The sequence below is a fragment of the Equus quagga genome, chromosome 1 (genome assembly GCF_021613505.1).
Source record: "Equus quagga isolate Etosha38 chromosome 1, UCLA_HA_Equagga_1.0, whole genome shotgun sequence".
Taxonomy (NCBI): domain Eukaryota; kingdom Metazoa; phylum Chordata; class Mammalia; order Perissodactyla; family Equidae; genus Equus; species Equus quagga.
Window position 1 is genome coordinate 102,351,322 of NC_060267.1, and position 24,521 is coordinate 102,375,842.

The following is a 24,521-nucleotide window of genomic DNA, read 5'->3' on the forward strand; positions in this document are numbered from 1 at the left end:
CAGTCGATAGGCACTTGGGTTGCTTCCACGTCTTGGCTATTGTGAATAATGCTGCAGTGAACATAGGGGTGACTAAGTCTCTTTGAATTGTTGATTTCAAGTTCTTTGATAAATACCCAGTGGTGGGATAGCTGGGTGATATGGTATTTCTGTTTTTAATTTTTTGATAAATCTCCATACTCTTTTCCACAGTGGCTGCACCAGTTTGCATTCCCAACAGCAGTGTAAGAGGATCCCCTTTTCTCCACACCCTCTCCAACATTTGTTATTTTTTGTCCTGTTAATTATAGCCATTCTAACAGGTGTAAGGTGATATCTCATGTAGTTTTTTTTTTTTTTAAGGAAGATTAGCCCTGAGCTAACATCTGCTGCCAATCCTCCTCTTTTTGCTGAGGAAGACTGGCCCTGAGCTAATATCCGTGCCCGTCTTCCTCTACTTTATATTTGGGACGCCTACCACAGCATGGCTTTGCCAAGCGGTGCCATGTCCACACCCGGGATCCGAACCGGTGAACCTGGGGCCGCCAAGAAGAGGAATTTGCAAACTTAACTGCTGTGCCCCCGGGCCAGCCCCTCATTGTGGTTTTGATTTGCATTTCCCTAGTAATAAGTGATGTTGAACATCTTTTCATGTGCCTGTTGGCCATCTGTATAGCTTCTTAGCAAAAATGTCTGTTCAGATCCTCTGCCCATTTTTTGATTGGGTTGCTTGTTTTGTTTGTTTTTGAGTTGTATGAGATCTTTATATATTTTGGAAATTAACCCCTTATCAGATACATGATTTGCCAATATTTTCTCCCAGTTGGTGGGTTGTCTTTTCATTTTATTCCTGGTTTCCTTTGCCTTTCAAAAGTTTTTTCAGTCTGATATAGTCCCCTTTGTTTGTTTTTTCTTTCCCTTGCCTGAGCAGACATGGTTTTCGAAAAGATGCTGCTAAGACCAGTGTCAAAGAGTGTACTGCCTATATTTTCTTCTAGGAATTTTATGGTTTCACGTCTTACCTTCAAGTCTTTAATCCATTTTGAGTTAATTTTTGTGTCTGGTGTAAGATAATGGTCTACTTTCATTCTTTTGCATGTGGCTATCCAATTTTCCCAACACCATTTACTGAAGAGGCTTTCCTTTCTCCATTGTATGTTCTTGGCTCCTTTGTTGATGATTACCTGTCCATAGATGTGTGGTTTTATTTCTGGGCTTTCTGTTCTGTTCCATTGATCAGTGTGTCTGTTTTGTGCCAGTACCATGCTGTTTTGATTACTGTAGCTTTGTAGTACATTTTGAAGTCAGGGATTGTGATGCCTCCAGCTTTGTTCTTTTTTCTCAGGATTGCTTTGGCTGTTCTGCATCTTTTCTCCTTCCATACGTTTTAAGATTCTTTGTTCTATTTCTGTGAAGAATGTCATTGGGATTCTGATCAGGATTGCATTGAATCTGTGGATTGCATTTTAATTAGGTTTATTCTTCCAATCCGTGAGCATGGAATATGTCTCCATATCTTTACATCATCTTTGATTTCTTTCAACAATGTCTTATAGTTGTCAGTGTATAGGTCTTTCACCTCCTTGGTTAAGTTTATTCCTAGATATTTTATTCTTTTTGTTGCAATTGTAAATGGTATTGTATTCTTTTGTTTGTTTTTGTTTTTTAAAATTTTTAAAAATTGTGTTAACATTGGTTTATAACATTTATAAATTTCAGGTGTATATCATTATATTTTGATTCCTGTGTAGATTATGTCATGTTGGCCACCCAAAGACTAATTGCAATCCATAATCACACACATGTGCCTAGTCACCCCTTTTGCCCTCCTGCCTACTCGCTTCCCCTCTGGTAACCACCAATCTAGTCTCTGTCTCTCTGTGATTGTTGTTTTTATCTTCGACTTATTAGTGAGATCATACAGTATTTGGCTTTTTCCCTCTGACTTATTCTGCTTAGCATAATACCTTCAATGTCTATCCGTGCTGTCACAAATGGCCAGATTTCGTCGTTTCTTATGGCTGAGTAGAATTCCATTGTGTGTATATACCACATCTTCTTTATCCATTCGTTCCTTGGTGGGCACTTAGGTTGCTCCCAAGTCTTGGTTATAGTGAATAATGCTGCAATGAATATGGGGTACATGTATCTTCATGTGTTCATGTTTTCATGTTTTTTGGATAAATACCCAGCAGTGGAATAGCTGGATGGTATGATAGTTGTATTCTTAATTTTTTGAGGAATCTCATTACTGTTTTCCAGAGTGACTGCCCCAGTTTGCACTCCCACCAGCAGTGTACGAGGGTTCCCTCCTCTCCACATCCTCTCCAACACTTGTTGTTTCCTGACTTGTTAATTATAGCCATTCTGATGGGTGTGAGGTGATATCTCATTGTAGTTTTGATTTGCATTTCCCTGACAGTTAATGATGGTGAGCATCTTTCCATGTGCCCATTGACCATCTGTATATCTTCTTTGGAGAAATGTCTGTTCAGATGTTTTGCCCATTTTTAAATTTGATTATTAGTTTTTTTGTTGTTCAAATGTATGAGTTCTTCATATATTTTGGATATTAATCCCTTGTCAGATATGTGGTTTGCAAATATCTTCTCCTAATTGTTAGGTTGTCTTTTCCTTTTGTCGATGGTTTCCTTTGCTGTGCAGAAGCTTTTTAGTTTGATGTAATCCCATTTGTTTATTTTTTCTATTATTTCTCTTGCCCAGTCAGACATGGTACTTGAAAATATGCTGCTAAGACCAGTGTCAAAGAGTATACTGCCTGTATTTTCTTCTAGAAGTTTCATGGTTTTAGGACTTATATTCAAGTCTTTAATCCATTTTGAGTTAATTTTTGTGTATGGTGTAAGACAGTGGTCTACTTTCATTCCTTTGCTTGTGGCTGTCCAGTTTTCCCAGCACCATTTATTGAAGAGACTCCTTTCTCCATTGTATGTTCTTGGCTCTCTTGTCGAAAATTAGCTGTCCATAGATGTGTGGGTTTATTTCTGGGCTCTCGATTCTGTTCCATTGATCTGTGTGTCTGTTTTTGTGCCAGTACCATGCTGTTTTGGTTACTATAGCTTTGTAGCGTATTTTGAAATCAGGGATTGTGATGCCTCCGGCTTTGTTCTTTTTTCTCCGGGTTCCTTTGGCTATTTGGGGTCTTGTTCCATATAAATTTTAGGATTCTTTATTCTATTTCTGTGAAAAATGTTGTTGGAACTTTGATAGGGATTGCACTGAATCTGTAGATTGCTTTAGGAAGTATGAACATTTTAACTATGTTAATTCTTCCAATCCAAAAGCATAGAACATCTTCCCATTTCCTTGTGTTTTGAATTTCTTTCAACAATGTTTTCTAGTTTTCAGTGTACAGATCTTTCACCACTTTGGTTAAGTTTATTCCTAGGTGTTTTATTCTTTTTGTTGCGAGTGTAAATGAGATTGTATTCTTAATTTCTCTTTCTGCTACTTCGTTGTTAGTGTATAGAAATGCAACTGATTTTTGTATGTTGGTTTTGTATCCTGCAAATTTGCTGTGTTGATTATTTCTAAAAGTTTTTTGGTGCATTCTTTAGGACATAAAATCATGTCATCTGCAAATAGTGACAATTTCACTTCTTACTTTCCAATTTGAAACCCTTTTATTTCTTCTTCTTGCCTGACTGCTCTGGCTAGGCCTCCCAACACTATGTTAAATGAGAGTGGTGACAGTGGGCATCCTTGTCTGGTTCCTGTTCTTAGAGGGATAGCTTTCAGTTTTTCTCCACTCAGAATGATATTAGCTGTGGGTTTGTCATATCTGACCTTTATTTTGTGGAGGTACTTTCCTTCTATACCCATTTTATTCAGAGTTTTTATCATAAATGGATGTTGGATGTTGTCAAATGCTTTCTCTGCGTCTATTGAGATGATCACGTGATGATTATTCTCTATTTTGTTAATGTGGTTTAGCAGATTAATTGATTTGCAGATGTTGAACCATCCCTGCACCCCTGGAATAAATCCTACTTGATCATGGTGTATGATCCTTTTGATGTATTGCTGTATTCGATTTGCCAATATTTTGTTGAGGATTTTTGCATCTATGTTCATCAGCGATGTTGGCCTGTAATTTTCTTTTTTTGTGTTGTCCTTGTCTGTTTTCGGTATCAGGGTGATGTTCACCTCGTGGAATGAGTTAGGAAGTGTTCCATCTTCTTCAACTTTTTGGAATAATTTGAGAAGGATAGGTATTAAATCTTTGATTGCTCGGTAGAATTCTTCAGAGAAGTCATCTGGTCCTGGACTTCTGTTTTAGCAGATTTTTTCTGACGTAGATTCACCCTTACCTAACATCTCTTGCCAATCTTCCTCTTTTTTTTTTTGCTTGAGGAAGATTAGCCCTGAGCTAACATTTGTGCCAGTCTTGCTCTATTTTTTGTGTGGGTTGCCACTACAGCATGGCTGATTAGCGGTGTAGGTCTACACCCAGGGTCCAGACTGGTGAACCCAGGCTGCTGAAGCAGAGCATACAGAACTTAACCACTACGCCATGGGGCCAGCCCCTGGGAGGTTTTTGATTACTGTTTCAATCTCTTTACTTGTGATTGCTCTATTCAGATTCTCTATTTCTTCTTGATTCAGTTTTGGGAGGTCTATGAGTCTAAAAATTTATCCATTTCTTCTAGGTTATCCAATTTCTTGGCATGTAGTTTTTCATAGTATTCTCTTATCCTTTGTATTTCTGTAGTATCCATTGTAATTTCCCCTCTTTCATTTCTAATTTTATTAATTTGAGCCTTCTCTCTTTTTTTCTTAGTGAGTCTGGCTAAGGTTTTGTCAACTTTGTTATCTTCTCCAAGAACCAGCCCTTAGTTTCATTGATCCTTTCTACTATTTTTTTGGGGGGGGGTCTCTATTTCATTTATTTCTGCTCTAATTTTTATTATTTCACTCCTTCTGCTGACTTTGGGCTTTGTTCTTTTTCTAGTTCTGTTAGGTGTAGTTTAAAATTACTTGAGATTTTTCTTGTTTGTTGAGGTGGGCCTGTATTTCTATGAATTTCCCTCTTAGAGCTGCCTTTGCTGCATCCCATAAGAGTTGGTATGTTGTATTTTCAGTTTCATTTCTCGCCAGGTAATTTTTGATTTCTCCTTTAATTTCTTCATTGATCTGATGGTTGTTCGGTAGCATGTTGTTTAGTCTTCACATATTTGTGACTTTTCCAGCTTTGTTCTAGTAGGTGATTTCTAGTTTCATAGTGTTGTGGTTGGAAAAGATGCTCGACATGATTCCAATATTCTTGAATTTATTGAGGCTTGCCTTGTTTCCCAACATGTGGTCTGTCTTTGAGAATGTTCCATGTGCACTTGAGAAGAATGTGTATTCTGCTGTTTTTGGATGGAATGTTCTATATGTGTCTATTAAGTCTCTCTGGTCTAAGTTTTCATTTAAATCCAGTATTGCCGCCTTGACTTTCTGTCTGGATGATCTATCCATCATTCTAAGTGAGGAGTTGAGGTCTCCTACTATTATTGTGTTGCTGTTAATTTCTCCTTTTAGATCTGTTAATAGTTGCTTTATGAACTTTGGTACTTTTATCATTATATACTGTCTCTCATTGCCTTCTTTATCTTGAAGTCTCCTTTGTCTGGTATAAGTATGGCAACATCTAGTTTCTTTTGCTTACCATTTGCTTGCAGTATCATCTCCCACGCCTTCACTCTGAGCCTGTTTGTCTTTAGAGCTGAGATGTGTTTCCTGGAGGTAGCATATTGTTGGATCTTGTTTTTAATCCATCCGGCCACTCTGTGTCTCTTGATTGGAGAATTCAATACATTTGCATTCAGAGTGATTATTGATATATGAGGGCTTAGTACTGCCATTTTATCTCTTGCTTTCCGGTTGTTCTGTATTTCCATTCTTTCTCTTCCATCATATTTCTGACTGCCATTTCAGTTTAGTGGTTCTCTGAGATGGTTTTCTCTTTATTTATGATTTGTGTCTCTGATTTTTTGTTTAGTGATTACCATGAGGTTTGTATAAAAGATCTCATAGATGAGATAGTTCATTTTCTGATAGCCTATCTCCATTAGCCTAAGCAGGTTCCATCCATTTCCTCTTTCCATTCTGAGTTATTGTTGTCACAAATTGTTTTGTGTTGTGAGTTTTTGACTATGTTGAAGTGTTTATAGTTATTAATTATGCTTTCCTTCCTTTTACCTTTTATATTATAATTAAGTGTTTGCTAACCTATTCTGATAGAGAGCTGCAATTTTCTGATTTTGTCTATTTATCTCCTTGCTCAAGGCTTTGTAAACCTTTGCCTTTTTGTTTCAGGTATGAGGGCATCCTTGATCATTTCTTGTAAGGGAGACCTAGTGGAAATGAATTCCCTCAGCTTTTGTTTATCTGGGAAAACTTTTATTTCTCCATCATATGTGAAGGATAATTTCACTGGATAGAGTATTCTTGGCTGAAAGTTTTTGTCCTTCAGTATTTTGAATATATTGTTCCATTCTCCTAGGCTGTAAGGTTTCTGCTGAGAAATCTGCTGAAAGCCTGCTTGAGGTTCCTTTGTAGATTGTTCTCTTCTGCCTCCCTGCCCTTAATACTTTTTCTTTGTCATTGACTTTTGGCAGTTTTACTACTATATGCCTTGGAGAAGGTCTTTTTACGTTGATGTGATTAGGAATTCTGTTGGCTTCATGTGCTTGTAAATCCAATTCTTTCCTCAGGTTTGGGAAGTTCTCAGCTATTGTTTCCTTGAATGAGCTCTCTGCTCCTTTCTCCCTCGCTTCTCCCTCTGGAATATCTATAATCCTATGTTGGATTTCCTAATTGAGTTGGATATTTCTCAAAGAATTTCTTCATTTTTCTTAAGTTTTAGTTCTCTTTCCTCCTCTACCTGAAGCCTTTCTATATTTCTGTCCTCTAAATCACTAATTCTGTCCTCCATAATGTCAGCTCTGTTTTTTAAGGTTTCTAGATAGTTTTTTATCTTAGTCATTGTGTTCTTCATCTCCAGAATTTCTGTTTGGTTTTTTTTTTTCTTTCGAGTTTTGGTCTCTTTGGTGAAGTATTCCTTCTGCTCATTAATTTTATTCCTGAGGTCATTGAACTGTCTTTCTGAGTTTTTCGGTAACTCATTGAGTTTCTTCATGACAACTATTTTGAATTCTTGGTTGTTTAGATTTTAAATTTCTGTGACTTCAGGATTGGTTTCTGGAGACTTGTCATTTTCCCTCTGCTCTGAAGTCTTACTGTAGTTTTTCATCATGTTTGACGGACTAATCCTTTGCTGATGCATTTGTAGTAGTATCAGGTCACAGATTCCACCTCCCACCTCTGGGTTGGGGGCAGGAGCTTAGTTTTCTGAATCCACCGTGCCTGCTGAAAGCTGTGCCAGTTGGGCTCCTCTGCATTTGCCCACTGGCGATGGCCACTTAGTGGGTCACATGTGTACATGCAGGTGCTCTGGTGTGGGACTGCTGCCCTGCCTTGTGGGCAGTTCACCTGAGCTGCTGTGGTTGGTGGGGGCTTCTTTGCAGGAGCTGAGCCCCTCCACTTGGTGTGGAGCATTCCCACGGGCAGGGCTGCCAGTGCATCATGGGTGCTCTTGTGGGCCAGGCTTCAACTCCAAAAGTGAAAGCATTCACGCACATGCCTGCCTGCCCCTCACCACATCCTCTTTCAGTCATGTGCTGGCTGCTGTGTGAGGACTCACAACCTAGATCACTGGCACTGGGGAGGGGCAGGGATCCGCACAGCTCCTTACACTGCTTCCCTGGGATCCAGCACCCCCACCTTCAGATGTATGACTGCGTGTACCTCTCAGACGTCCTATTGTGCTTTGTAGGGAATCCTCTGTTGGTTAATGAATGTCTGTTTAGTTGTAAATTAGAAGGGAGAGACTGAGGGAACAACTCACTCCACCATGATGGTGACATCACTCTCCTTTGGCTTTCCAATTGACCAAAAATCTTGGTGCCTGGTCCTCCAGGGTATGAAGATTTTATCCAGGTCAGAGAAGGCTCCCTTTGGAAAATGTGAGGGTGAGAAGCAAAGGATCGAGTAGTCACCTTGGACCCCTGTGTTCCTTGCAGGAGTCCTGTCAGCCCCTCCCCAACATGCCCTAGAGCTGGAACAGACCCCACATGCCCAACCCATTTGGCAGCAAGGCTCTGAGGCCAGAGAGAGTGAAGCATTATTCCAGGTTCTGCAGTCTGAGTTGGACGAGCCGTCAAAGAGGGAAGGACCCTAAGCTGTTCTTTCCTGTCTCTTCATTGTAAGAATGGGTGGTGTGACTCACTCAGTGTCACAAAAGGAATTTGGTGGCAGAATTTGGGTTCAGGGCTGCCTCACCTCCATTTAGGGCCCCTTCTCTGGCACCATTTTTATGCCTTTTAGGATTGTTTCCTCCAGCAGAGAACGGGATGGGGGGATGGGAGGGAACCTCATTTAATAATGAAGCCACTGAGTACTCAGTGTCCCCTACCTTTGAAGGAGAGGGCAGCTCACTGAGCTCTCAAACAGGCTGCCCAGGCAGCCCTGCCCAACAGCAGCCCCCCTTACTTCATTTGACTTCCTCTCCACTGAACTGGGAATTCAGAATTTAAGTGCCCTGTCAAAGGAGTCCTATTGTTTCTCTGACTGTAAATGAATCCATTCATCCCACTCTGCAGAGCCCTGCTTCCAGTGCTCCCTGTGACATTGAGCACAGCATGCTCCTTCCAGGGCAGCTGCTGCTCACTGTGGGTCGTGGGGCTCCCCCTCCCCCTTTTCTGACTCTTCCCTGTGTTGAATAGGATCATCTCCCCGAGCTCCTTCAAGCTGTGTCTAAATTATGTTACTATGGCAGGACCAGAGAGAGGGTGCACTAGTGTATGATCTTTGTTCTCTCACCTGCCTCAGAATCCTGAGGTCTGCCTGGGTGCGACCACCCCAAACCTGCAGGCCATGCTACTGGCATGCTTGATTCATACCCCAACAGTGATCACATCCTGGCAATTACTGCATTTCCTCTTTGGGAGTCCCAAGAGGCCTAGGTGTTCTAGCCCCAGTTCTTCTTGCTGACCCCATACAACTCGCTTCATCTCTCTGGGCCTGACTTCCTTCCATTATAAGATGAAGAAGTTGGAGCCAGTGATCTTGAAGGAGAAATTCTGTGTTACTGTGTTCAAATGGCCAAAGCACATGTGCAGCTATTGGATGCTTCTTGAGCAGAGAAAATGTTTGGAAGACACTTCCCTCACCTCATGGCTTCCACAGAACCCTGGGCTCAGCAGTTGATTCTGTTTTCATGGAGACTGCTGGGCTAATCTCTCAGGTAGAAAGGATATATCTGTCCTTGGGATGCCAAAAAGCTCCAAGCCCTGATTGGTTTGCACTTGTCAGCATCAGACCCCACAACCATCCCAGAATTCATTTCATCTGGGTTGTCAGTGTCCCCTGGATGTCCTCCCTCAATCACAGGTTCTCCCATCAAACTTCCCTCACATATATTCAGTGTTGGACAACTATCACCATGATCTAGTTCCAGGACTTTTGCACCTCCTCAAAAGGAAACCCCACACCTGTTAAGCAGTCACTCCTCATTTCTCCCTCCCCTGCGGTTTCTGGCAGCTGCTGCTCTGCTTTTTGCCTCCATCTATTCCAGGTATCTCATATAATATGCTGCCTTTTGTGTCTGTCTTCTTTCACCCAGCATAATGTTTTCCAGGTTCATCCACATTGTAGTCTGCATCAATAGTTCATTCATTTTTTTAAAATTTGAGTGAAATTCATATAACATAAAGTCAATCCTTTTAATTTGTACAATTCAGTGACATTTCATGCATTTACAATGTTGTGCAACAACCACATCTATCAAGTTCTGAAAGTTTTTCATTACCCCAAAAGAAAACCCTATATTTATTATGCAGTCATTTCCCATTTCCTTCCACCCTCAGGCCTTGCAAGCACCAGTCTGCTTTCTGTCTCTGTGGATTTGCCTATTCTGGACATCTCATGTAAGTGGGATCCCACAATATGTGACCTTTTTTGTCTGGCTTCTTTCACTTAGCATAATTAGTTTTCAAGGTTCCTACATGTTGTAGCATGTGTCACTACTTCATTCCTTTTTGTGGCTGAATAATATTCTATTGTGTGGATATGTATGCCACTTTAAAAAAAAAAATCCATTCCTTTATTTATGGGCATTAGGTTTTCCCCAGTATTTGGCTATTGTGACTAATGCTGCTATGAACATTCTTGTAAAAGTTTTTGTTTGCACACCTGTTAATTCTTTTGGGTATATACCTAGGAGTAGAATTACTGGGTCGTGTGGTAATTCTATGTTTAACTTATGGAGGAACCCTTATCACATACATGATTTTCAAACACGTTTTCCTATACTGTGGTGTGTTCTTTCACTCTCTTGGTAGCATCCTTTGGTGTAAAAAAGTTTTTCATTTTGATGAAATCCAATTTTTCTATTTGTTCTTTTGTTCCTTGTGCTTTGGGTTTCATAGCTAAGAAACCATTGCTTACCCCTATGTTTATTCTAAGAGGTTTATAGTTATAGCTCTTACATTTAGGTCTTTGATCCATTTTGAGTTGATTTTTGCATATGATGTGAGATAAGGGTCTAACTTCATTCTTTTGTATGTGACACCCAGTAGTCCCAGCACTGTTTGTTTTAAGAGACTATTCTTTCCCCCATTGAACAGTTTTTGCACCCTTGTTGAAAATCAATTGACCATAGGTGCATAGGTTTAATTTTGGATTCTATGATTCCATTGATCTATGTGTCTATTATTATGTTAGTACCACACTGTTTCAATTATCGTAGCTTTATAATAAGTGTTGAAATCAGAAAGTGTGAGTCCTTCAACTTTGTTCTTTTTTTCAAGATTATTTTGGTTATTTGGGGTCCCTTGCAATTCCACATGCATTTTAGGATGGGACTTTCCATTTCTGCAAAAAAGATGAGTGGGATTTTGATAGGGATTACATTGAAGCTGTAGATCGTTTTGGAGAGTATTGCCATTGACAATATTAGGTCTTCCAATCCATGAATAGCAGCAACAAATTATCTGAAATGCTTTATGAGCAACAACAATAAAAAAGCAATGAAGAAAAGGAAATGATGCCTCTTACAATAGCATCAAAAGAGATAACATACTTCGGAATAAACTTAACCAAGGAAGTGCAAGACTTGTACACTGAAAACTAAAAAATATTATTGAAATAAACGGAAGAAGACTGAAATGAATGGAAAGACGTCCCATGTGTGTCAGGGTCAACTAGTTTTTTTGTGTTGATCTTGTATCCTGTAGTTATGCTTTCATGTTTCTAAGAATTTGTTCTTTTCAACTAGGTTATCTAACTTGTAGACGTACAATTGTTCATATAGTTCTCTTATGATCTTTTTTCATTTTTGTAAGGTCAGTAGTAATGTCTCCACTTTCATTTCTGATTTTAGGAATTTAAGTCTTCCTTTTTTCTCAGTCAGTCTAGCTAAAGGTTTGTCAATTTTGTTGATCTTTTCAAAGTACCAACTTTTGGTTTTGCTGGTTATCTCTATTATTTTTCCATTCTCTATTTTATTTTTTCTGCTCTAGTCTTCATTATTTCCTTCTTTCTGCTAGCTTTACCTTTAATTTGCTCTTATTTTTATAATTCACTAAGGTAGAAGTTTGGGTTATTGATTTCAGATCTTTCTTCTCTTTTAATATGAGTATTTATAGCTATAAATTTCTCTCTGAGTACTGCTTTCACTTTATCCCATAGATTTTGATATGTTGGGTTTTTGTTTTCATTTATCTCAAAATACTTTCCCCTTGTGATTTCTTCTTTAGCAATTGGTTGTTTAAGAGTGTGTCATTTAATTTCCACCTATTTATGAATTTTCCAAATTTCCTTCTGCCAGTGGTTTCTAGTTTCTTTCTGTTTTTAGAGAAGATATTCTCTATGGTTCCAATCTTTTAAAATTTGTTAGACTTGCTTTATTGCCTGACATATTGTACATACTGGAGAATGACCCATGTGAACTTGAAAAGAATGTATATTCTGCTATTGTTGGGTGGAGCATTCTGTAGTTAGATCTAGTTGGTTTATGGTGTTCAAGTCCTCTGTTTCTTTATTGGTCTTCTATCTAGTTCTATCCTTATTGAATGTGAGGTAGTGAAATCTCCAACTCTTATTGTAGAACTATTTCTTCCTTTAATTCTGTCAATTTTTGCTTTGTATATTTTGGGGTTCTGTTGTTAGGTGTGTATATGTCTATAATTGTTAGATCTTCTTGGGGTATTGACCCTTTTCTCAATACATAGTGTTTTTGTTTGTCTCTTGTCAAAAAATTTTACTTAAAGTCTACTTTGTCTGACGTCAGTATATCCACCTCTGCTCTTGTTTGGTTACTGTTTGCGTGTAAGATCTTTTTCCACCTTTTTACTTTCAACCTAACTGTATCTTTGGATCTAAAGTGAGTCTCTTGTAGACACCATACAGTCAGATCATGTTTTGTTTGTTGTTTCTTTTAAATCCATTCTGTCAGTCTCTGACCTTTGATTGGACAGTTTAATCCATTTATATTTAAAGTAATTGCTGATATGGAAGGGCTGAATTCTGCCATTTTTCTATCTGTATTCTATATGTCTTATATCTTTTTTATTCCTCAGTTTCTCCATTACTGCATTCTTTTGTATTTAATTGATTTTTTTTGGTAGCAAGCCATTTGAATTCCCTTTTCTCAAAATTTTTTAGTTATTTTCTTAGTGGTTACCCTGGTATAATGGGTTGAGTAGTGTCTCCCAAAAATATGTGTTCCCCTGGAACCTCAGAATGTGACCTTATTTGGGAATAGAGTCTTTGCAGAAATAATTATTAAGTTAAGATGTGGTCATATTGGATTAAGGTGGGCCCTAATTCAATGACTAGTATCCTTATAAGAAGAGAAAACTGAGACATACACAAAGGGAAGAAGGCTATGAGATGACCGAGGCGGAGATAGAATGATGCATCTATAAACCAAGGAATGCCAAAGATTTTTGGCAACCACCAGAAACTAGGAAGAAACAAGGAAGCATTTTTCCCTAGAGCCTCCAAGAGCATGGCCCTGTCAACACCTTGATTTCAGACTTGTAGCCTCCAGAACCATGAAAGAATATGTTTCTCTTGTTCAGGTCACCCAGTTTACTTATTTATGGCAGCCCCAAGAAAATAATACACTTTATTATTACAACTGACAACAAACTAGTTTGAATTAATACCAACTTAGCCTCAATAGTATACAGAACTCTGCTCCTCTATAGCTCCATTCCTTCTCCTGTGTGTCATTACAATCAGAAATTATATCTTTATATATCCATTGTGTGTCACTAACATAGATTTACAATGATTATTTTATACATTTGTTTTTTGAAATCCTATAGGAAAAAAAGAGAAACTATAAACCAAAAATACAATAATACTGGATTTTATATTTACTTATATAGTCACCTTTGCTGGTGTTCTTTTTTTCTGTGTATGACTTTGAATTGCTGCCTAGTGTCCTTTCATTTCAGCCTAAAGGACTCCCGTTAGCATTTTTGGTAAGGCAGCTCTACTAGTGATGAACTCCCTCAGGTTTGTTTATGTGGGAAGTCTTAATTTCTCCATTTTTGAAGGATAGTTTTGCTTAATATAGAATTCTTGGTTAACGGCTTTTTTCTTTCAGTTCTTTAGATATTTCCTCCCGGTGACCTCTGGTTTCTGATGAGAATTTGGCCATCAATCTTTGTAAGGATCCCTTGTACACAATGAATCTCTTTTCTCTTCCTGCTTTCAAGATTCTCTCTTTGTCTTTGTCTTTTGGCAGTTTGATACATTATTTGTGTCTCAGTGTGGCTCTCTTTGAATTTATCCTACTTGGAGTTTGTTGAGCTTCTTGAATGTGTAGATTTATATCTTTCATAAAATTTGGGGAGTTTTCAGCCATTATTTCCTCAAATATGCTTTCTGACCCCTTCTCTCTGCTCTCTCCTTCTGAGACTCTTGTTATACATATTTTGATCTGCTTCATCGTCTCCCACACATCTCTTAGGCTCTGTTCATTTTTCTACATTCTTTTTTCTTTCTACTCCTCAGACTGGATAATTTCAATTGATCTGTCTTGAAGTTCACTGATTCTTCCTTCTACTGTCTTCTACTGCTCTAATCTGCTGCTAAACCCATCTAGTGAATTTTTCATTTCATTTATTTTACTATTCAACTCCAGAGTTTCTATTTAGTTACCTTTCATAATTTCTATCTGTTAATTTCTTTTAATCAGTTAGTAGGGAAGGATTAAGAGTGTGCACCCCGGTGCTGCCATTGAAATTCTTATGTCTGTGGTGCTTCTGAGACCGCGGCACATAGGATAGTAGATGCCCACACCATGTCCCTGTTAGTTGAGACCATTGCTTTTGGGGCCTCCTTAGTAGGAATGAGTAGGGATACATTGCCTACTCTCCTATTAGTCAGAAGGGGAGGTAGCCTGACAGAGTTAGAAATATCACTGGCCTCAGAGCTCAGATCCTGGCTCTGCCGCTCCCTTGTGGTGTTCTGAGAGGAAGATTGTTCCTCTGCACCTTCGATTCCTCATCTGTAGAGTGACCAGCTCATCCTGGTTTGGACACTGAAAGTCCTGTATCCCAGGAAACCCCTCAGATGCAGGGAAACCCCACTTGTCTGTGAGATGGAGATAATACTACTGCCACAGGGTGGTTGTGAGGAATAGAAAGAAGATCCAGGAAAGCACCCAGGGCGTGGTCAGGTTCCATAGGAATTTAACTGTTACTTATGAAAAGTGCAGGGAGGGTCTTTGAAGACTGGGAATGATGCACCCAATAGCTAATACCTTGACATGTCAACTTCCTTTCCACGGGGAACCTGAGAGGGGAACCTGGAGAGTTTCTGTTAGTTCTACTTAACCATTTCTGCCAGCTATCCCTCCGGAAACATCGCCATGTGTCAGATCCCCACATGCTGCAGAGGGAGGACCATCACCTACCTCTTTAATGACACACCCAGCTTCTCCTTCCTGGCTCTATTCAATGCTGAAGGCCAGGGCTGTGTTCACTACAACTTGAAGGCCTGGTGAGTGGGTTGGGGGGACCATTGGCCCCATGGAAATATCTCTTGGGGTAATGAAGGGGGCACTGAGGTGACAGTCCCTGGGAAAAGGAGGGGCCAGCAGTGTCCAGGAGTCTAGGAAGGCAGTGAGGCAGGGCTGAGGCTGGGCCGCCTGGTCCTCGCTTCCTGGATCCATGTCATAGTCAATGAGAGGGGCAACTCCCCAAGTCCTACTCCACCTGCACCCCCAGAGCGCTAAGATCTTGATTGTTGGCTGGATTCATGAAAGAATTCTTTAGTGGAGAAAAGTGTTTTATACCAGGAGAGAGTGAAGGAGAGGCCATGGGCACCACTTCTCTGGGATCTTTTAAGAGAAGCACATATTCTTGTCAGCAAAATAGTTGATTTTGTCTGGCCTTTCGTAAGGCACCGTCCTCAGAAGGGATGACTTACTATCGTGTTATAGATGTTCTAGTTCCCGTTTTTGTGCCTGAGGTCTTGTATGCTCAGGCTCCCGGGCAACAGGGCACACATTCCTTGTCTTCCCTGCTTGGATTTGGCCTGAGCCTCTATCATCTCCCTCAGAACTGCCGTTCCTGACAGACTCCTGGTAGCATTAACAGGTGAGGAGGCCTCAGGCCATGTTAGATGGGGTAAGTGAGGCTGCCTGCAGGACTTCATGGTTCCTCCAGCCTGGGGCAGAGTCTCAAGGCCCTGCCTGCCTATGGCCCAAGGTGATGAGAGCTGCCTTCAGGGGCCTGGTGGCGGCTCCTTACCTCTGTGTCTCTCCTAGCTGCCCCTACGTCTTGGTCTTGGATGAGGAAGGTGGGGCCACCTACGACTACAAGGGCTACGTAGTCCACAAGTGGAACTGGACCTCCAAGACGGAGACTTTGCTCTCCCTGCAATATAAGGTATGGGCGGGCAGCACAGGCTGGGTGGCCGTGGTGGCCTTTCCAAGGCTGCCCAGCATTAAAGCCAGAGGGCCACCCCTGAGCCGGGAGCTCTGCCCGCCAGGAGCTTGTGTTCTCATTGGGATGTTCCCAAGTTGGTGGGTGGTGGCCCAGGGCTGGCTAAAGTGAACTTTTCACCAGCTCACAGCAGCTGTTGGTTGCCATACTGACCTTTTTTTGGTAATATCCTTCCTATTTTATTGTTATTATTAATATTATTACATTTTTATTGTTAAAATGTCCTTTATTTTAGAAAGTAACTTATAGTAGTTGATAGCTTTATTTTTAACATCTATATGTGGCAGTTGGAAAATTCTATGTTGTCTGCCCAGTTTTTGTTTTTATAACTTTACTATCTGTGAAATAAAAAAATCTGGGAGTCAAAGGTGCTGATAAACACAGACTTTATTTTCATTCATTTTGTTGTTCAGTCATTCATCAGAGATTTATTGTGATAAATTACTGTTGAATTATTAATATTAAATACCAATACATTACATTACTAGTAAAGCAATTCAATGTGCTTGTCACTTTATCAAAGGCGAAGTTTCTCATCATTGGCACTACTGACATTTGGGGATGAATAATTCTTTGTTATAACTGTACATTGTAGGATAATTAGCAGCATCCCAATAGATGCAACTAGTACCCCCTGCCCCAGTTATGACAACAAAAATATTTCCAAACATTGCCAAGTGTCCCCTGGTGGCAAAATCACCCCTGATTGAGAACCACTGATCTAGGGGATAGAAAGATAAGAAAGTCCCTTTGAGGGACTCAGAAATCTCAAGGAGTAATGAGAACATGGGGTAGAAAAGGATAAGGCCGTAAGAGAGGGACATGCTCATAGAGTTGGGATTAGAGAAAGATCACAGGGCATAGAATCCACTTAAGGTGGCCTGAGATTAAGAGCCCCGAGGTGAGGTTATGGACAGAAGCCCTCCGGGAGTGCATGGCAGGGCTCAGGCGCCCTGCCCCTCACCCCCTGTCTCGCATCCTGCTTGTTCATCCTCTGCACTGGCCACTGGATTCTCATTCTTATATCCCAGTTTCTGTAGATCACACCTCTGCTCAGGAACATTCAATTACTTAAGCATGTCTTACCTTTCCTACCTCCTTGGCCTGAAATGCACTCCCTCCTCTCTCCACCAATCCAATTTTCCCTCCTTCATAGCCCTGCTCAGATTTCCCTTCCTTCATGCCATCCCAGCCCACGTCCATTTCTCTCTTCTCACAGTGCCCACAGTGTGGGTTAGTTATTTGACAATTAGTCCTGCAATGCACAGGTTCTCAGCTCCGGTTGCCTTTCAGAATCACCCATGAGACTTAAAAAAAATGCAGACCCTTAGGCACAGCCCCAGAGAGATTCTGATTTAGTTGCTCTGTTATGAGTTTGAGATTTCTGTAGTTTTCACAGTTCTGATGCTTGGCTAGGTCCAAGATCCCCAATCTTGGAGGGTATTGAGCTCTTGTCTTAATATATATTTTTTGTAGTTATATGAAAGGTTTAAAATCCAAGAAGATTATTAATCAGTTGCAAGCAGGCATAATATGTTATGCGTCTGTGTGGCCAAGTGGATGAAGAACTAGGATGAGAGTCTGAGGAGCCAAGTACTAGTGCCAGCTTTGCTAGACTCTGGCTGTGCAGCTTTGTGAAAACTGCTCAGCTTCTCTGAGCCTTCGCTGTCTCATTAATACAAGGTGGGTCACCAGACCTGCCCTCCTGCCTCATGCTGCTTTTGTGAAAACTAAATGATATAATAGTGAGGAAGGTGCTCTGACGTCACTGAAGTGTTTTAGCAGTATATTTTAGTTCATTGTTCTGTTCCCTGGAGCCACATACACAAATGCACAACAGGGGCTGCTGCAGCCAGGAGTGGCCTGGAAGCCGAGGTGGCCCTTGAGCTGTGACATGAGTGTGTGTGCATGTGATTCATAGGCAGAGGCAGTAGCATCTGGAAAGGCTTGGAGTTGGGACTCCGTGTGGCATCTTTATAAGTTCACAAGTGTTTCTTGTCAAAGAAAGGAGAGCAAGATGTGTACGTGTTTTGGGGTGCAGGTGAGAGGTGTTGGACGTCAGGCTGAGGAGTTTGTATGCTGTATTGGAGGCTGCAGTGGCCAGTTTGTTTTCACCCAGATATTTACCATTTCCAGTGTTTTTCATTCCTCTTTGACAATCCAAGTTTCCCTCTGGTATCATTTCTCTTCAGCCTGAAGAACTTCCTTTAGTGTTTCTTGAAGTGCAAATGTGAAAAAATGTCTTTCTGAAAGGATATTTTTTCCTGGATATGGAATTCTGGGTTGACTGTTTTTCTTCCAATATTTTAAAGATGTTGTTCCACTGTGTCTGTCCTCCATAGTTTATGATGAGAAGTCTGTAGTTATTCAAATCATTGCTCATTTTCTTAAGCTGCTTTCAATATTTTCTCTTTTTTTGGTTTTCTAAGTTGGATTATGATATGTCTAGGTGTGGTTGTCTTCATATTTATTCTGTTGGGGATTTACTGAGCTTTTTGAATCTGTAAATTCATGTCTTTAACCAAATTTGGGATGTCTTCTGCCATTATTTTAGAAAACAAAATCTGCTCCAATTTCTCTCCTTTTCTCCTGAGACTCCAATTAGATGTATTTTAAAACTTTTAATATTGTCCCAAAGGTCCCTGAGGCTCTGTTCTGTTTTGTTGTTCAAGTTTTTTCTCTTCTCAGATTGGATAATTTCTATAGATCCATCTCCAAGCTCGCTGACTTTATTCTGTCATCTCCATTCTGGTATTATGCTAATTCTGTGAAATTTTTAAATTTCAAATAGATATTTTTAGTTCTACAATTTCCATTTAGTTCTTTTTATATTTTCTATTTCTCTGCTGAGGTTTCCTATTGTTTCATTCATTACAAGTATGTTTTCCTTTGCCTCATCGAGTATGGTTAAATTAGCTGCTTTAAATTCCTTGTCTGATAGTTTCAGCATCTGGGACATATGAGACAGGATCTTATCCACCGGCTTGAGAATGGCTCCCACCTCACTGGTTCTTCACATGTTGAGTAATTTTGGATTGCTAACAGTGTGAATGTTATGTTGTGGAGTCACCGAATTCTGATGTGTTTCTCTGCAGAGTGTTGATATTTTTGTTTTAACAAGCAATGAGCTTGGTTAGACTCACACCATGAACTTTGTCTCCCCTGCATTGTGCAGCAGCTCAAACTCACTTCCATTTTTCTGTTTCCTTGATTGTGAGCTGTCTTGAGTTTGCCCTGCTCGTGCATGGTTCAGGGTTCAGGCAGAGATGTGGACGGTTTATACAGAGAATTTGGGGGTCTATTTCTCTGGCTCTGTCCCTTCTGGAATTCTCTTCTTACTTTGCTGTAACTGTAGTTGCCCTAGGGTCTGTCCTTTGTTTCTTTGGGCCAGAAAGATGGTGGTGTTTTGCTATGACTATGGCCTGCCTTCACATAAAGTTGTAAAATGGAAACTTGTCCCATGCTGGTCCTTTCTTTTAAGTTTTGACTCTTCAAAATCTGCCTGCTTTGTTTACTCTTCAGAGCCTTTGGGTTTTTTTTTTTTTTCAAGTTCTGTGGGAGGGTCAGCCTGTTAGGAGTTAACTTAGCTACATTGGAAGCATAGCTAACTGGTTAGTTGTTAAGCTGAGGCCTGGCATGCTCAGTCCAGAATTTGTGTGGAAGATCAAGTAGAGAGGAAAAGATCAGTGGATAGGGTAGTAGAAAGACTAGTTAGGGAGTTACTAGCCAGACCTGACATGATGAAGGATAGTAACAATATTTTTTGAAGGGGCTTTTTCAGTAAAAGAATACAGTGGCATGCAGGCATGAGCTATCGGGGGTAAATAAGTTGAGGAGGAAATTATAGATGACTCTGCAATCGAGTGTGTGTCTGGATAGAAATAGAGATGTTTCCGAGAAACTCTGAGATCAATGTGGTTTTAGACATGCTGATTGGGCTCAGTGGCCATATCTCTCTGGGCTGTTGTGACATAATCTGCATCTAGGGTGAGAGATGGAGATGATGAAATATGTGACTGGGCTGGCACACGAGCTCCCGAGATGATGAGCACTGACTGTTTGTAGAGCACCGATATCTGGGGCAGTGGGGAGAGGAAGAGGAACCCCCCCGGGAGCAAGGTGGTAAAGAACAGTTGCATCATGCTGAGCCCTTGGCATGACTTATCCCATGAAATCTGCTCAGCACCCCAGGAAAAGGGTTCTTTTATTGTTCCCAGGTCAGAAGAGCTAACTAACTTGCCTACAAATGCCCAACTGATAAGTGGCGACATTGGGATTGGAACCCTGTCCAGCTGCAGCACTTGAGCTCCCAACCTCTAAACTACACTCTCTAGAAGGAGCATAGGAGAGGGTAGCGTTTCTCTTAAGTGAGAGTGATCTACAAGGTGTGAAGATGTCAGAAAACTTGGCAAGAAGACAGTTATGAATCAAATATTTTCGGGGTACTGAAGGAGACAAGCATCCAGGCCATAGAGTGTGAGGAAGGGGCTCAGTGGTGAGGAATTTGAGTGTTGATCTTTGGGCCAACAAGTGGAAAGAGCAGAAGGGAGCATGACTTCTTAGTTCAGAGGAGTCCTGGGGCGCGTGTATGGTCAGGGACGTTGAATACGGAAGGGAGAATTGCTGCACAGCAGTGTAGGGCTGTAGAATCCGAGGCCCTTGGGTAGGGCCACTGTGCATGGATAACTCTCGACACACGTGGGCCATCCAGGCGCCTTACATGTGAGTTGCTCTGCCACGTCCTGAGAATATCTGCTCGTGTTCAGTATGGGCCTTTATGGCTTCAAAGCCACTTCCATAATCTTTATCTCATTTGAACCTGCTGCTAGCCTTTCAACGATTTTTTGTTGAAGACTTCGAGCATCAGGGAGAGTCAATAGCTTGCTAACAGGAGGCAGACCTGGGACTCACCCCTGGACCACACGCTTCTCGGGACAGAGAACCCTCCCTGTGTTCCTCTCTGGGACTGCTACATGGAAAAGCCCCACCCTGTTGGAAGTGGTAGACAAAGGTGGCTCCTTTGGGTCCTCCTCAGGGGAAGAGTAGTGATGTATTTGGTGATTGTAGGGCAGGGCACTGAATGTGTGTGGCTCGGCACCTGCTGGGCTCCCTATGCCATCTGCCCACCGTCTGAAGATGCGTGTGTTCTGGAACCCCCTGCCGTGTGGCCAGCTTCCCAGGGCAGCTCTGCATGCTGTGGAGCAAGGCTCGTGATCGGACCTGGTGCCTGGGTGGACACGTCGTCTGATTCAGGGGTGGTGTTGGCTTCTGACTCGGCAGCCTCCCCATCCAGCTCTCCCCGAGCTGGAGCGGATTCACCTGCCGGACTCCTGTGTTTCTTTCACAGCTGGTTCCTAGCTTGGATTGGAAAGGGCAGGGGCGGGCGGACGAAGGCATCATTTCTTCTGCTAATCCCCCAAAGAGAGACTAGAATTCTGTTTTCTCCATGAAGCTAAATTCCAACATAAGAACTGGAAAGACCTCACAGCTCCCTCAGCTCCAAGCCAAGAGGGGTTTTGTTGTTTGTGGAGGATCAGGAAGGGGTGGGTGAGACGGTAGAAGCAGGGGTCCGCTGATTACTGGTTTCTTCATCTGCAGGTGAACGAGCAAATGAAGCTGACGGTGCTGGGGCAGGATGCCATCATGGTCACCTTCACCTCCGTGAATGAAACAGTTACACTCACTGTGTCAGCCAACAACTGTCCCCACGGGATAGCACATGATAAACGGGTAAGGCAGAGCAGATCAGTCACCCAGGCCTGACCCCAGGGCATCTCAATGTGGGTTGCCGCTCTACATCTTAACGCCTTTGCTTCTCTTACCCTCCCACCCCATGCAAGGCCCTACCTCTTTCCCTGCCTAATGGAGTCCTACTCACCATTCACTGTCTGACCTTAGTACCACCTTCTCTGTGAAACTTCTATCCATCGGTAGTCTTTCAGTTGTGCCAGAATGCAATTCAGAGTGGCTTAAGCATGAAAAGAGTCTGTATTGGCTCAGCACGCTGAAAAATCTGTTGAGAGACAGCTTCAGGCTTGGCTGGATCCAGGCCTTCAAATGATTCCATTAGATCTTTCCATCTCTTGGCTCTGCTTTCCTCTTTGTTGGCTTTATTCTCGGGGATTTTCTCTCCTTATGGTGAGAAGGTGATCTTGAGCGTCTCTGGGCTCATTATTCTACCAGCTTTGGTCTCCCCAGGAGAAAGAGGGCTTCCTTTTCCTCAGTTCTCCAGTAGACGTGACAAAACCACATCATTGACTCTATTGGCTGCCCATGCCTGAAATGTTCCCTGTAGCCAGGAATGTGTGTTGCTCTCACTGGCGAGGCTCGAGTGTCATATCCTTCCTGGAAGCCAAGAGTTACAGTCAGCCCCAGCTGTGCCACCAGGGCAGAGGATGAGGCGGGAGTGTTTTCCAAAAGGAAAATCATGGTGCTGTCACCAGAAAAGGAAGCGAGGATGCTGGACAGAATAACTACCAATGGGTGTTATGACCCTCCCACCACCTGCTTTTCCGTCCCAGGTAGAGGCTGCCTCTCCCTCTACTTGGCCCTCCCAGACTCACCTCTCTTCTGGCACTCCTTTATTTACAAGCCAGTCTTCTCCACCAAATTGCAAATTCCCTGTGATTCCTACTGCTGTCGGTTGCCCCAGGGCCCAGCACAAAGACTGCTTCTAATTAAGTACTTGCTAAATGTTTGTTGGGCAGGTGAGAAAATTGTGGCGACTGGGAACCCAATTCTTCCATTCACTGGATCCTACTGTGTGGCTGGTCTCAAGTCAACATGATGGAGAGAGATGGGGAGGATGAAGGGGACACAGTCCCTGATCCTTGAGGAGTTTATAGTCTAGAAGAGAGCAGTTGACACACGCCATGAAACTGGGGTGCCCAAGGTCTCGTTGATGGAAGAGGCCACTTGCACTGCATACAGGGCGCTTGGCTGGGATTGGCTCGCTCTGGAAGGCTCCATGAAGTAGGAGCCAGGGGACCATACCTCTGTTTGCCCAGGGCCAGTCCCAGTGTCTAGCTATCAGTCTGGAGGAATTGTTAACAGCATCCCCCTTTCACTCTCAAAAGTGTCCCGGTTTGGATGATCAATTATATGGTCACCCTGAGAAAGAGGCTCTTGTGCTGCGGGAGCACTTGCTGCTGATGCCACAGGCTCGTGGACTCACAGAGCTGACAGAGGCCCTAAGGAGCAGCCAGCCCAACGTCCTCAATCCACATGGGGACTCGGGAGACAGGCATTGGTTAGGGACCCATGTTATCTGAACAAGACACAGAGAACACCTGTGTTTCTCCTGGAAGAAAATGTCGCACCTGTTTTTTCCACTACATTTTCATTTCAGCAGCATTTTGACTTCGTTCATTCATTAACTGAAACAATGAACATGTGCTGGCGCCTGCAGTGTGCCACGCTGGCCGCTGGGGACGTAGAAATGAAAGAAGTCTCTCTCCCCGTAGCCTCTGAAATACGTTCAGGCTCATGGAAAGGGCGAAGCATCAGCCCCCGTCGGAATCCAGCTGGGCGCCGTGGGGGCTGCTGTGCTGCAGGAGCAGAGGGTGTTTGTGAAAGGGGTTTCTTGGGAGCACCGGGGACACTCGGATGCCTGTGATGTCAGCCCGCATTCATTACGTCAAAGAGTAAAATAGTCCAGGATTTGGAGTCCATCTGGCCTAAGCTGAATGATCACACTTCTTGCTGAGTCCCTCCTGTCCATTTGGTTCCATATGCTTACTCTAAGCGCCATTGTTAAGTGACTAAGTGTGTATGAGGTCACATGTCCTCATGTCTTGAAAACCTTTTTTAGACGGTGTAAAAAATGTGAGTTTACTTTTCTTGAGAAAGGCAATCGATATTAGAGAATTATTTCTTCCCATAAAGTAGCAGTTATGCTCCGTTTTCTTGGCAGTCTCTCGCCTGTGGTCGTGAAAGCGTGGAACTCAGCTAAGAACCGGGGCATAAGCAGTTAAAGACGCCCGTGAACAGCTGAGACACACTCTGAGTCCAAGACCCAAACATGCCCTCTAGGCCTAGAAAAGCCCCTTAGTCATTCAGGCTTTATTTTTTCTTACCTAAAGGCGACCTTGGCAAGCTAGAGCTGGAAGTGCAGAGCCATGCTGGCCGAGTGGCTGCTGTGAGTCGCAAATGGCCGTTGAGCACTTGCAAAGTGACAAGTGGCAATGGAGAGGACGGAGAGTGAAAATGCACACTGCATTTCAAAGACTTAGCAGAAAAGAGGGTGCAAAATTTCTCGTTAATCATTTGTTTTGCTTCTATGTTGAAATAATCATATTTGGATGTTAGAATTAATTTCACCTAATATGGTTTTTATTGTGGCTTCAGTCACTGTGCCTGTGGCTTGCAGTGGATATCTGCTGGACCGTGCGGGTCTGGAAGATGGAGTCTCCACAAGGGAGGCTCCCAGAGGCAGTCTGACGGTGCATAGAGGCTGGAAAGTTATTTCTTTAAAAGGACATCATGACTCAAAAAGCATAACCGTCTTGGGGACAC

At 42.2% G+C, this 24,521-nt stretch overlaps 1 protein-coding gene across 1 annotated transcript in view; it reads left to right on the top strand.

Annotated features, from left to right (window-relative positions):
• The window catches only part of C1H3orf20 (chromosome 1 C3orf20 homolog), an 80,531-nt gene that overhangs the window by 15,790 nt on the left and 40,220 nt on the right, over positions 1 to 24,521 (top strand). The window contains exons 6-8 of the mRNA XM_046664868.1: positions 14,908 to 15,060; positions 15,830 to 15,950; positions 21,606 to 21,737. Of these exons, the coding sequence (XP_046520824.1) occupies positions 14,908 to 15,060; positions 15,830 to 15,950; positions 21,606 to 21,737 (406 nt within the window). The remainder of the gene's footprint in view (positions 1 to 14,907; positions 15,061 to 15,829; positions 15,951 to 21,605; positions 21,738 to 24,521) is intronic.